Source organism: Mus caroli, unplaced genomic scaffold (genome assembly GCF_978045245.1).
Source record: "Mus caroli unplaced genomic scaffold, Mus_caroli_1 scaffold_8, whole genome shotgun sequence".
NCBI lineage: Eukaryota > Metazoa > Chordata > Mammalia > Rodentia > Muridae > Mus > Mus caroli.
In genome coordinates, this window is record NW_028227263.1 from 14727841 (window position 1) to 14742401 (window position 14561).

At 48.4% G+C, this 14561-nt stretch overlaps 1 protein-coding gene across 1 annotated transcript in view; it reads right to left on the reverse strand.

Annotated features, from left to right (window-relative positions):
* Htra1 (HtrA serine peptidase 1) overlaps positions 1-3347 on the reverse strand; it is a 49943-nt gene extending 46596 nt beyond the window's left edge. Inside the window, exon 1 of the mRNA XM_021167440.3 lies at positions 2756-3347. Coding sequence (XP_021023099.3) covers positions 2756-3341 — 586 coding nt within the window. The 5' untranslated portion in view covers positions 3342-3347. The remainder of the gene's footprint in view (positions 1-2755) is intronic.
* Between the last annotated feature and the right edge of the window lie 11214 nt (positions 3348-14561).

A 14561-nucleotide genomic window follows, 5' to 3' on the forward strand; every position in this document is an offset into this window, starting at 1 on the left:
CATTTATTTTTTATTTCTTCTTGTGTTCTGGTCAGTAGTAAATAACAGATCCTGGTCCTCTGGTATACTTGTGCATGTCTCAGCCACACTCTGGAGCACTGGTAATTTCCCTCTATTTCCAAACAAGATATGTTCTCTGATTTTTCATTAACCAACTTATAGACAAGAGTTTTAGGCAGGGTGATGGCATCTTCTCCCTCCAAACGGCCGTCGTGACCCCCTAAAGCAACGCCTTGGACATCGCCTCCCCCCACGTTCCCACCCATCTCCTGAGCTTTCTGCCGAGATCCTGCCTCAGAACCTCTCTGGCCTCAGTGTGTTCTCACAGTGGATTCCCTTCATGTTCTCCTCAGGGGTACTTCTCTGTGTCCACCCAGCTTCAACGCCACTCCCACCTGCACTTTGCTCTGAAGCAGGCAGCCAGTTCTCCTTACTCAAGGGTGACATCAAGTACACTAGCTGTCCCTGGACACCATCTGCTAAAAGCGGGAGCCAGAAAGGGCCTGAATGAAAGCAGCTCACTGACTCACAGACTCTGCTCCTGGGACCTTAGGACAGCCTCAGATGGAGAGTCAGGGCGAAGCCAGGCTGAGGGTCGGCTGTGTACGCCAAGTATCTCCGTCTTTCTATCCATCCACCCACGTAGCTAGCTGTCCCTAAGTACCAGGCACACGTGTCAGACATGATACAGAGCAACAGATATTTACAAAAGGAGGGGAGAAGGCTACCACCAGTTCTGCACTCCATCTGTGGCTGTCTCCACACTGAGGGGCCACTAGGACCCTGATGGCCAACAAGGGACCTGTCTCCCCAATACAACTCAACCAGCCAAGTAATTGGCCTCTGCTGATGTCTGTAACTCTCGGCCTTGTGCAGCAAGACTACAAAGAGTGACGGCTACCTGGTTTTCCACCAAAATGTGCTTTTTTTAAAATGTCACCTGTGCACACTCAGATTCTGGCGAAAGTAGCCCAGACTCCTACCTTCTGCCCTCCTCCTCTAGGCTAGTTCTACACCAGTCCTCCTCTGAACAGAGCCTATTCAAGAACTACTCAAGGATATCTGCACGTGTGACACACTACTTCCTCCCCAGGGGACTCTGAGCCACCACTGTGGGTCACTTCTGCCGGTGTCTAACTAACTAACTAACTAACTAACTAACTAACACCAATCTATTCTCCAAAGTTCTATTCTCTATTCTCTATTCTCCACTCAGCAGCTACATAGTTCTCTACCTCTCCCTAAGGTGAGATGGCTGGTCCAGCCCCCTGGAAGCCCATTTCCCATAGCCTTGAGGTCTAGCTCTGGCCTGTTCGGAACGAGTCTGCCAGAGTTCAGGTTCCAGCTGAGTGACCTTGGACAAGTTATTCATTCTCAGTTCCACCTCATCTAAGACAAAGACGAGGCCAGGAGCTTCCTCCTCCAGGGTCTATGAGACCAAATAGAGTCACAGAATAACTCACTTGTCACATGGGCTGGGACTTAGTAGGTAGGTACCCTGGGATCAGTCCTCTCTGAAAAAAAAAAAAAAAAAAAAAAAACTTTTCTTCTCTCTATGGAGGCTGAGTTTCCTGGGGCTGAGGTCCAGCCCTGTGCTCCGGTGGTAAGAATATAAACACCAGCCCACCTCTTCCTACACCACCTGGAGTACTTTCCTGTGCATTCGAGTAAAGTTTTGCCAAATCCAAAGTGGTCGTACGCAACCATATTCCTATAAAGAAAAATCTAGCTAAATCTCTCTCCCTCTCCCGAGCTTTCCTGTCCTCCCCACCACATGCGGGGGTGGGGGGGGGAGGTGCTAGGTTTGGGCAGGAGCCCTGTAGCTGAAGCCAAGTGCACTGGAACCCAGCTGGCTGGTCCCCACAGCGCTGTAGTGGCCAGTCTGAATTTACTGTTTTTCCACAGGGTATCTCTGGATTTAACCGAAGCTTTTCTCTGGAAGGTCCTGCAGGGAGCTGGGCAGTTCTCCAAGCCCCTTCACCCTGTCACCACCACCACCTCCAGCTCTTGTGGGTACAGAAAGGTCCCACATGGAAAGAGAGGGTAGAGGGTGCATTTTTCCCCTCATCCTCAGTGGGCCCCTTCTCTACCTCAAATTTCATGGTCCACTACCTGGTTGAACTCAGGCAAAAGGACCAAAGGACCAAGAAAGGACCAAATCGTGGGCGTTTTTGTAAATTTGATTCAAATCAATGGAGGAAGAGGGCCGGAGTTACTAAATCGTTTTCTGCTTAGGAGGCGGGGTGAGAAAAATGCTTGCTGAGTTGAGCAGAGATGTTCCCTCTCCCCAAAGTGAAAGTTTTCACGAAGAAGTTCTACAAGAAAAACACTGCTTAGATAGTTCCAAGAAGAGAGGACTCAGCAGAGAGGAGAAGGAAGGGAAGGCGACAAGAGTTCTTGCGATCCCAAAGCCATGTATCTCAACATTGCCAAGATCCCTGGTATGCTACGCGGCTTTCCCCAGCGGGGTGCCGAGTCACCCCGGCCAGGGGGTGCTGGACCAAAGCGCGCAAAGCACCTGCTTGGCGTTTCTCGAAACGACCCGAGGCTTGGCGCAGAAATAGGGCCGGAGGGAGCCTTTGAAACACAGCTACCCCGAGCCCCATCGTCTCTTTCTCCCACTAACTGGATGCCTATAACACCCGGCAGTGCTTCTCTGCACCTCCGCATCCCCTCCCGACGGTCCTGACTGGTCGGGCTGAGTAAGCGAGAGTGGGGAGCCACCCAGGAGTGCAGCGCAGGGCGGGGCGGGTACCTTGGCCGCAGGCGCCGCGCTGCAGGACGATGACCGGCGGCTGGCGAAGCTTCTCGGAGCGGCGGCTGGCGGCGCGCAGCTGGCACAGGTTGGTGTAGGTCTTGGCGTCGCTACCGCACACCGGCTCGCTGCTGGCACAAACGCACAGGCCGGCCTGTGCGCGCCGTCGTACTGTGGCTGAGGCCGGCACCCCGAAGGGCACTACGCATTGCAGCCCCTCGCCGCAGGGACCCTCCTGCAGGCCGCACGCTGCACCCTCGAGCGCGCCGCACACCTCGCAGCAGCCGCACGCGTCGCGGACGCGGCCACCCTCGCAGTCCGTGGGCGGCGGGGCGCAGCGGGTGGGATCGCAGTGCTCCGGACAGACGGTGGCAGCTGGGGCCGAGCGACCGGTCCCCGACGGCAACGCCAAGGAAGGAGCCGCTAGCAGCAGCAGTAGCAAAGACAGGAGCGCGGTAGGCAGGGACTGCATGGCGACTCCGACGGCCACGGGCTGGACCACAGCCGAAAAACCGCGCTCGGGACGCTGTGTCGGGGTCTTGGGGACAGCGGGTGCGAGTGTGCGCGGCCCTACGGTCAAGCCCATTGGCCTAGCGGCGGTGACGAAGCGCCAGGGGGACGGGCACCGCTCCCGGGAGGGGGGCCGATCGGGGACTGCCTGCGGGGACGAGGCGGGGCGGCCCGCGACTCCACCCTCCGGCTGGCTCAGTTTCCCATTCTAGGATTCTTTTTCCTCAGAGATTGAAGACCTTAAGACCAAAGTGACACTTAACAGAGGGAAACCTGCCTAGCACCGCGCAATCGCCTGGAAAGTTCCCAGGTCGTTCAGTGCGGAGGGCGGTCACATCGACCCCGGCCACAGCTGCAATGGACCGGTGCCCAGCTTGGGGGACTGTGGCTGTGAACTTGACGCCGCCGTGGGAAGGCAGCGTCAGCAGGACTGGCAGAAACCCAGTGCCCAGACCTAGTTTCAAGTGGGAGAAGCAAAAAGCAGAGGCGAATGACAGTGTAAACCTTCCTAACGCTTCTTTTTTAAAGTTGCTCTCGGTGGAGTGCATGCCATAGCACGCCTCTGGGATTGGTACTTGGAGGGCCACCGGGAGCATGCCTTGGCCACCGGGCTTTGTATGGTTTGTACTTTTTCACCCTGAGCTGTTAGGGAATGCGTTGTTACCACACAGAAGCGCCCAGCCCGTGCCTGCAATCCCAGCGCTCGGGCAAATCAAGGTGTCCCCAAACAAGATGTTTTATTTTGAACTCTCACATGAGGATTTAAGTGACGTTTGGGACCTAGATGAGTCTAAGAATCATCAGGAAGAGCAACTGTCACCCCAGAGGCAGATCTCCGTGCCTGGCCAGCACAGAACACATAAATCTTGTATTGGAAGATGAGAGAATTAAAATTTGTGCTGTCCCCGCCTGAGTTTCTCGTGCACCTCGCCATAACACACCCCAGGGTGATGGGCAGAGTGCTGCTGACCCTGGGGCAAGGAGGAGTGGCAGAGAGGGCGCTAATCTACATCCGGGTTGCTCCCTTGTGCAGAATTCCTTTTCTAGCAAGCATACGTAAAACAACTCCCCTCAAAGCAGTCCCCGAGGTAAGCCTCAACTTCGTCCAAGTCCCACCCATCAAGGGGTAAGAGAGACACACACCCACGCATGCACACACGCGCGCACCCACACACACACACACACACGCACACACACATGCGCGCACACACAGTCTCTGATATGAGAAGTACTTTTGTGTCTGGCTGGAATCCTCAGACTCTACAGAAACATAGATGTCTACTGGTCCTCCTCTGCCCGCTGTGCTCTCTCCTCTTCCCTTCTGCCAGTAAACTCCCTTTTACACCAGTTCTGTTGCATGGCATAATTTCTCAGAGGCACACCTTGACATGGGTTCACCGTGGTAACCCCCTTGCCACATTAGATTTCATAACGTTAGTGCTGTGACTCAGGCTCTCCTGGCGCTTGTGCTCCTTCTGGTTCTATGCCATGCACAGGGACCCTAGTTCCACCTGAAACAAATCTGCTTTCTGGCTCCCGGATATCAGCACCTGATCTACCGCTTCCCTGGTAAGCTCTGATCCATCAGCCTTTGCAGATACATCTTCTTTCCGGAATTCTCTTTTACGGAACTCAAATCCCGCAAGCAATTCCTCGGGTCACACAAACCTATGGGGAGAGGAGGAAGAGAAGTCCTGTCAGAGAGAGAAGCTGAGCAAAGGCAGACAGACTTCAAGTAGAAAGGCTGTTAGGAAGTACAAAGCAGAGAGGGTGTACCAGGGCCAAGTTTGTAATAAAATCTGAGTCCATGAAGGGAGAGGGAGAAAGAGTGTGAGTGTGTGTGTGTGTGTGTGTGTGTGTGTGTGTGTGTGTCTTAGGGAGAGGGACGTAGTTCTATGTGGACAGGCTGCAAAAGCCAAGGCCATGTGGAGGAATTGGAGCCTAGAATTTGGAATCAAATTTACAGGCAAATGATCTATACATACTTCAGGAGTGTGTGTGTGTGTGTGTGTGTGTGTGTGTGTGTGTGTGTTTACGCACATGAGCGTGTGCTGTAGTCTCTGGTCCCATCTGGCCCTAACCTGTTGCAAACTTAAAGGCAAGATGGTTAAGCAGTGTGGGGAAGGTGGGGGGGATGCCAGACAGAAAGAAACAGGGCTTGGAGAAAAGAAAAATGGGAACTAGGGACTCTCCATTTCTCTGATAGCTCACAGTATTTGTAAAGGTCCTGAATAAAATTAGGATCAAGGGTGCTGCTGGCTGGCCATTTGGACTGGTTATAGAAGGGCTATTAAGGCCAAATCTGGTTGGAAAGGCAAATCAATTTAGAGCCTTTTCAGGTCAGGTAAAGGCTGTAAGGGCTGGAGGATCCCTAAGAGGGATCCCGAGGGGGAATGAGAGGATCTGAAAGACATGGTTGTCATGGATGAGAGCACAGAAGGAAAATGTCACTGAAGATTGTAGTTGTGGGCATCCCCGGGAGACAAGCCATTCAGTGGGTCATCAGCACACACAATGGTGGTCAGAGGCGTCACCTGGCTAAGCCAGAGGCAACTCAGCGTCTGCCTGGTGCCAGGGCTTCTGTAGAGGCCAGGAGGCGAGGGAGAAAATAGAGTCTCACCCACAGGAAAGGGCTGAGGAGCAGAGCTGCAAAAGCCACAAGGACCAAGAGCTGTGGGGTTTATAGGCAGCTCCAAAGTGGAACTGGCAGAAGAGGACAGGAAGGGATGCAACAGCCAGGAGGGGCCTAAGGAAGGTGCATGTTTGCAACAAGATGGTAGGATAGGTAGGGTCATATGAAGAGGGTCCGCCACAGCCTTGAAGACTGTGGCTGGGGGTATCTTCGCCTCCAAGAGACTCAGAGGAGTGCCAGACATTTCTGGTTCTTAACTCCATGGCTCTCTGTTGTGTCCGGCCAGCCGACTACATGTTTGGGTTCTAGGCTGGAAAGGCATTTTGGAAACCTGGAAGAGAAGAAGGGCTAGGCGGGCGAGAAAAAGATGCAGCAAAGACAGGCATTCTGATCAAAGCTCAATTTTACTATTCCGCACGCAGTTATGAAGCAGGGGAAGGGGGCCCGATTCCCGCCAAATAATCTGGGGGGGGGGTCCAGGAGCAGGGTTACCACGTGATGGCTTCGGAACAGGAAAGCGGCAGGCTCCAGCAGTGGGCGTGGCAGAACAATTGAGCGGCAAACTCCACACCCCTGAGCAAGCAGGTTTCAGGCTGGGGGAGGGGAGACTACAGCACACTGAAGACCGGGGGAATCTCACTAAGAAAACAGCAGTGAACACAAGTCTCCCTGAGACCTGCAGTCCTATGACCATGTGCATGTGTGACCTGCCTTAGGCCCCCATTTTCACCACACTGAAGCAAACTTCTACCTTGCACTCCAATCATACCCAAACCAGAGCAGGTCCCAACAAATCCTCCAAAAAGACTCCCTCTCACCAGAGGATCATGGGAGCCTGAGTTTTGTTCACAGGGCAAGGCGGTGAGAGAGAATGTGTACCCACCCAAGGGCACGTGTGCCTGTCTGCAGACCAGTGCGTGCATATCCATCCCTGTGACAATCTGAAGTGCCCCCGCGGAAGGAAACAATGAAGAGGTTCAGCTTGGTATCGGCCCCGTGTGGATGTCTCTCCATCCTAAACCCTTCTTACCCACGGCTAGTACCTTTTGCGCTTCATCAGAAAACCTCTTTGCTTCCCTTCTCCAGCCTTCTCCATCTGCAGCTACTTATAAAGTCTCTCTCTCTCTCTCTCTCTCTCTCTCTCTCTCTCTCTCTCTCTCTCTCTGTCTCTCTTTAATGCACTTTTCAGTACATCGTGAAAATTCACTTCTCATCCATCGGGTCCTGGCACCTAGAGAAGTGTTTTTTTTCCAGAGGGAAGCTTTGACGCCCAACAGGCCACTCCCCTGCCGTTCTTCCTCAACCCCAGTTTCTCACATTTAAGCTCTAGTTCTGAAGAGTTGATGTAGCCGTGAGTAATGAATGGTGAGACGCCATAGCTGCCAAAGCCTTATTCAGCAAAAGGAGACTTCAGAGTGGCAGTCAGCAGCTAAGGCTACTGTGCGTCAGGAGAAAGACGTGGGGCAGGAGTGTGTGTGCGCGTGCGTGTGCGTGTGTGTGTGTGTGTGTGTGTGTGTGTGTGTGTGCGTGCGTGCGTGCGTGTGCGTGTGTGCGTGCGCGCGCGTGTGCGCGTGTGCGTGTGTGTCAAATATGTCACAACAATAAGTGACTAATACAATGAACAATATAGTTGAAGATAAGAAAAGAGCTGAGGAGATGGTACAGTGGTTAGAGCACTGGCTGTTCTCTCAGAGGACCAGAGTTCAGTTCCCAGCACCACACGATTGGCTCAAAACCATCCGTAACTCCAGCTCTAAGGAAGCTGATGCCTCTTTCTGACCTCTGTGGGCACTGCATGCGCATGGAACACATACACCTATGCAGGGGGGAAAAACATACAAATAAAATGAAATTATTTTTTTAAACATTTTAAAGAGTGGGAACCTTATTTTGTTTTTTTGGAGGCAGATTTTCATGTGTAGCCCTGGCTGTCTGGAACTCACTCCATGGATCAGGCTGGCCTCAAACTCAAGAGATCCATCTTCCTCTGTATCCTGAGTGCTGGGATTAAATGCATGTGCCACCACCACCTGGCTAAAAGTGAGAAGCTAAAAAAAAAAAAAAACTAGAAAAATCCAAAAGTTCCCAACATTTCGAAGTGACAAGCATTTGAAGCAGCAAAAAGTCTGTTCACAATGAGCTTTATCATGACGCATCATGTGCACATATGGAATGATCCTCCTAGACCCTATAAATATGTACAAATATTATATCTACTAAGATATTTTCAAACTTTAAAAAAAAAAAGAGAGAGATTGGGCTATATCTCCAAGGACAGGGAGGATTTATCCAGATAGAAGGACGCACCAGGGCCAGTGTTATGGATCCCACTAGGTGTGGAGATTCCAAACTGAGAGGTAGGTACAACTGAGGGCAGAATTAGTAGTTAAGGGGAGGGGCCCCCTGGGTTAGGGCTCTCAGTGCCCTCCTAAAGAATGGGGACGTCATACAGATTCGAGGACACACTCCAGCCAGCTGTGACGGTGTGTTTTTATAGACTCGCTTTGCTGTACAATATATAGGAGATTGAAAGAAAAAAAAAACCAATGGATTCAATAACATGATTTTAAAATAAAGATATGTTATTCTATATGTTACTCTGTTGAGTGCTTTGAATTAGAATGAAGATTAGGCTAGTAGTATAAGGAACCCAGTGAGCTAAGGAGAGTCCAATGACCTTGTAACATTTCATTTCAGGGTGGCTCTTTGTGCAAAAACCCCTTCCCGGAATTAACACAAAGGCAAGATTGTTTAGGATATTTGGGGGGGGGGGGCTTTTAATGCCCCTGAGATATGCTGCCATTTTTACTAGCAAGTCATAAACACCGACGGCTATTCATGACAGAAGCCTGGACCCCTCAACACCAACCGACCCCCGAGCTGGTTGCTGCTTCACTGCCCTTCAAACTGACGCATCGGAGTTCACCTGAAATCTCTAATTCAATGGTTTCTCAAAGTAAACCACTTCCACGAGACTAGCAGTCCATGTGACTGCACTGGCAGGCTGCTTCCCACACACGAGCTTTAGAAAAGTTAAACGTGCCTGGCAGGTGATGGAGTTCCTCACCAGAAGATGAGGCTCAGATGAACATGAGTTCACACAGAACCACAGGCAGATGCCGAAGTAGAACGATGACCAGTTGTCAGTATTGTTATTCAAGGGCAGCAGGCAACCAAAGCATGAGCTAAGATCAGGTTTGGGAAACATAGTGCCTTCAGAGAGAATTATTCAGATAAAGAGAATTTAAGTCATATAGCTAATGGCCCTGCTTGGAGACCCCCCAACCTAAGTTTTTTAAAATAATTTTTTTTTAAAGATTTATACATAGGTGAGTACACTGTTGCTCTCTTCAGATGCACCAGAAGAGGGCTCTAGATCCCATTACAGATGGTTATGAGCTACCTTGTGGTTGCTAGGAATTGAATTCGAACTCGAGACCTGTGGAAGAACAGTCAGAGTTCTTAACCACTGCACCATCTCTCCAACCCATTAAAAGAAATTTTAAGTATTATTTTTATTTATTGACAATTTCATACAAGTATACAATGTATCTTGACCATACCCTTAACCTGTCATCTCCCTGGGTCCCCCACAACACATTCCCCCTTCCATCTTTATCTCTTCTCTTGAATTTTCATTATTTTGTTTTTTTGTTTTTTTAAGACAGGGTCTCTCTGTATAGTCCTCAATGTCCCAGAACTTGCTCTGTAGACCAGGCTGGCCTCAAACTCAGAGACTCACCTGTTTCTGCCTCCTGAGTGCTGGGACAAAAGGCATGTGCCACCACTCTGGGCTCTCTTTTAAATAACCCACTGAGTCCCAGTTAGTACTGCCCACGTGCATGAGTGTGGGGTTGTCCACGGGGGCATGAGCAAACCATCAGTGGCCACACCCAAAGAATAATGACTTCCCATATACCTTACCCTAGATCTCTCCCAGAGGTTGATAGGTGACTCTCATGCAGGTAGCTGGTAACCCACAGCGGCTGTGGATTTGCTAGGGCAATGGCTATCGGTCATGTGCAGATGACAGGGGTCAGTTAGTCCTGTCTTGGTTTCACTTTTGTTGCTATGAGAAAAATCAAAGCCCCTTAAAGGGATAAAGAATCTATTTTGGCTTTTACTTCCAGAGGGCTAGAATTCACCATGGAAAGACAACATGCTGGCAAAGACACGACTCTTAGTGGCTCACTTCCTCCAGTGAAGCTTACACAACTTTTCCAAAACAGTCCCTATTCAGGAGCTGAGGACTCCAGTCACACATTCTCACTACCACAGAGCCACAAGCTCTGCCTCCTCCACCATTGTATTAGTCAGGGTTCTCTAGAGTCACAGAACTTATGGGTAGACTCTATATAGTAAGGGGATTTGTTAATGACTTACAGTCTGTTGTCCAACTCCCCAACAATGGTCAGCAGCAGCTGTGAATGGAAGTCCAAGGAGCTAGCAGTTGCTCAGTCCCACAAGGCAAGCAGGCAAAGAAGAGAGAGCGCGCATAAATATTCCTTCTTCCAATGTCCTTATGTAGGTCTCCAACAGGTGTGGCCCAGATTAAAGGCATGTGCCACCATGCCTTTAATCCCAGATGACCTTAAACTCAGAGATCTCCCTTTCTGAATCTTCTGGAATTCATAGCCACTATGCCTCAAGAGCCAAAAGAAATCCTTCCTTACGTGGCTTTGCCAGATCCCAACAGTGTACAAAGTCACTACTGCCAGAGAAGGTGAGGTGCAGACGTTAGCAGCTGGGTAAGGCTACGACAAAGGCTCAGTTGCTCCCTGCCTGTCACAGTACTGTCCTCCTGCTCAGTGATGAGCATGGCCCCTCCCAGGGTAGAAAGTGGGGGTACACATCCAGCAACAGCCCCCCCCAAATCCCAGGTCTCCAACAGAGTCCTTGATCGGGGCTCTCACTTTCTCACTGCCTACTTGGTCCCAGAAGGGAAGAGTGCTGTGTGGCAAAGAAGAGCATGAGGCAGGGACAAGGGCACTGTCCTTCTGCTAAGCTAGCTTAGCCTGAATCGATAGTGAAAGGAAGAGAGAGAGAGAGAGAGAGAGAGAGAGAGAGAGAGAGAGAGAGAGAGAGAGAGAGAGAGGCAAAGAAAGGAGGGAGGGAGGGAGGGAGGGGAGGGAGGGAGGGAGGGAGGGAGGGAGGGAGGGAGGGAGGGAGGGAGGGAGGGAGGGAGGGAGGGAGAGAGATGACTGCTCCTAGGTGCAGTGGAGGAAGTTTATTGTAGATAAAAGGGAGAGCGTAGCTAGAGGTAAGGACATTTGGGAGAGTCCAGAGTGACCAGGACCCTGAGCTGGGACGTGTACAGAGAGGGGTTTGGGGAGAGGGAAGAGACCTGGGTGGTATAACCAAAATGGCTGGATTATACGGGGATGGGATGGGCAGCTGAGGGAAGAACAGCTCAGTCCCTGGGCTGGAGAAGTTTAGGGTAGGGGAAAGGGCATGCTAAACACGGGTAGGGACTGAGGGATGCTGGGAGAAGCCAGGTCCACTTTGGTATGCTAAATAGGCACCTAAGTGAGCAATTTGTCCTACATTGAACCTGACAGATTTGTCTTTCCCTTTGTCAGACAAAGGGGTCAGAGAACCCTGACAACTCTGCCCCAGATGCTGGGTTACTTTGGGGTGACCTCCTCTAGTTCTTTGTTTGTTTTTCAAGACAGGGTTTCTCTGTGCAGCCCCGGCTGTCCTGGAACTCACTTTGTAGACCAGGCTGGCCTCGAACTCAGAAATCTGCCTGCCTCTGCCTTCTCTAGTTCTTATAGCCCCTATCTCTCCTAGGAGACATTGGAGGTTCTTGGTACCTGAAAGAGTTAATACATAGGAATTTAGCAAGCATGACTAAGTTTGGTAGAGCACAGTTTTTAATCAAGATTGATTTTCTCATTTTGATCATGTCATAGGAGAAAATTTTGGTTTGTACTTTAGACATTATTAGCGTATGTTAATTGTATAAGACAATGGATTTTAAAATGAGATTTTTATAAATGTATAGAATATATCTGGTTGTATTCATGCCCATTTTGTGTTTTAAGGAAAACCCTGCTGACATATTTAAATGTAAAGGGTCTGCAGGTCTATAACTTGTTTTGGTTTGAGGCATTTGTCTGTCTGAGACAGAATAGTGAGACTATGCAGCCATGGTTAGCCCAGGACTCATGTGATCAGGCCAGTCTCAAACCTTAATGGATCCTCCTGTCTTTGCCTCCTGAGGAATAAACACAGGCATGTACCACCACAATCAGCAACCCATTTTGACTCATATGTTTCAGACAGACACATCAGATAGACAGACAGACGTAAGTATAGTAAAGGAGGCAGTTTGGAGAGTTTGGATTGGGGTCATGTTCTTGAAACTTCTGTCTTAGCCTGAAACTATTTCAAACGAATGAATTTTTAAGTAGAAAAAAGAAGAGCCAGGTAATGGTTTAATCCCAGCACTTAGGAGGCAACGGCAGGCAGATCTCTGTGAGTTCCAGGCCAGACAGATTTACATAATGAGACCATCTGGAAAGGAAGGAAGGAAGGAAGGAAGGAAGGAAGGAAGGAAGGAGAGAAAGAAAGAAAAGAGAGAAAGAAAGAGAGAAAGAAAGAAAGAAAGAAAAAGGAAGGAAGGAGAGAGAGAAAGAAAAAGAAAGGAGAGAAAGAAAGAAAAAGAAAGGAGAGAAAGAAGAAAGAAAGAAAGGAAGGAAGAAAGAAAGAAAGAAAGAAAGAAAGAAAGAAAGAAAGAAAGAAAGAAAGAAAGAAAGACAGAAAGAAAGAAAGAAGGAAAGAAGGAAAGAAGGAAAGAAGGAAAGAAAAGTGAGAGAAAGAGAAAGAAAGAAAAGAGAGAAAGAAAAACCAGAGGCAGGCAGGAAGGTTTTAAAATTACAATGGTTACCGGGCATAGCGGGCCATAATCTCGGTATTGGGAGATACACAGGAGTATCAAGCGTACAGCCTTTGCTGTTAAGTCCCTCTTTTCATTTCTTTCTTTCTTTTTTTTTTTTTAAGATTTATTTATTGTTATACATAGGTACACTGTAGCTGACTTCAGACGCACCAGAAGAGGGCATCAAGATCTCATTAAGGGTGGTTGTGAGCCACCATGTGGTTGCTGGGATTTGAACTTAGGACTTTCCGAAGAACAGTCAGTGCTCTTACCCCCTGAGGCATCTCACCAGCCCCCACTTTTCATTTCTGATTTTATTAATTTGGATACTGTTTCTGTGCCCTCTGGTTAGTCTGGTTAAGGGTTTATCTATCTCATTGATTTTCTCAAAGAACCAGCTCCCTGTTTGGTTGATTCTTTGAATAGTTCTTTTTGTTTCTGTTTGGTTGATTTCAGCCCTGAGTTTGATTATTTCCTGCCTTCTACTCCTCTTGAGTGTATTTGCTTCTTTTTGTTCTAGAGCTTTCAGGTGTGCTGTTAAGCTGCTAGTGTATGCTCTCTCCAATTTCTTTTTGGAGGCACTTAGAGCTATGAGTTTTCCTCTTAGCAGTGCTTTCAATTGTGTCCCATATGTTTTGGTATGATGTGTCTTCATTTTCATTAAATCTAAAAAGTCTTTATTTCTTTATTTCTTCCTTGGCCAAATTATCATTGAGTAGAGCATTGTTCAGCTTCCATGTGTATGCGTGCTTTCTGTTGTTTTTGTTGCTATTGAAGACCAGCCTTAGTCCATGGTGATCTGATAAGATGCATGGGATTAGTTCAGTCTTCTTGTATCTGTTGAGGCCTGTTTTGTGACCAACTTATGGTCAATTTTGGAGAAGGTACCATGAGGTGCTGAGAAGGTATATTCTTGTTTAAGGATAAAATGTTCTATAGATATCTATTAAATCCATTTGATTCATAACTTCTATTAGTTTCACTGTGTCTCTGTTTAGTTTCTGTTTCCATGATCTGTCCATTGCTGAGAGTGGGGTGTTGAAGTCTCTCACAATTATTGTGTGAAGTGCAATGTGTGCTTTGAGCTTTAGTAAAGTTTCTTTTATGAATGTGGGTGCCCTTACATTTGGAGCATAGATGTTCAGAATTGAGAGTTCATTTTGGTAGATTTTTCCTTTGATATGTATGAAGTGTCCTTCCTTATCTTTTTTGATAACTTTTGTTGAAATTATATTTTGTTGAATATTAGAATGGTTACTTCTCCTTGTTTCTTGGGACCATTTGCTTGGAAAATTGTTTTCCAACCTTTTATTCTGAGTTAGTGTCTGTCTTTGTCACTGAGGTGCATTTCCTGTATGCAGCAAAATGCTGGGTCCTGTTTATGTATCCGGTCTGTTAGTCTATGTCTTTTTATTAGGGAATTGAGTCCATTGATGTGAAGAGATATTAAGGAATAGTGATTGTTGCTTCCTGTTATTTTTGTTTTTAGAGGTGGAATTATGTTCATGTGGCTATCTTCTTTTGGGTTTGTTGAAAGATTATTTTCTTCCTTTTTCTAGAGTGTAGTTTCCCTCCTTGTGTTGGTGTTTTCCATCTATTACCCTTTGTAAGGCTGGATTTGTGGAAAGATATTGTGTAATTTTGGTTTTGTCATGGAATATCTTGGTTTCTCCATCTCAATAATAAAAGAACTTGGGGAATCACCATCCCTGACCTTCTCTGTAATACATACAGAGAAATAGTGATAAAAACTGTATGGTATTGGTACAAAGACAGGCAGGATG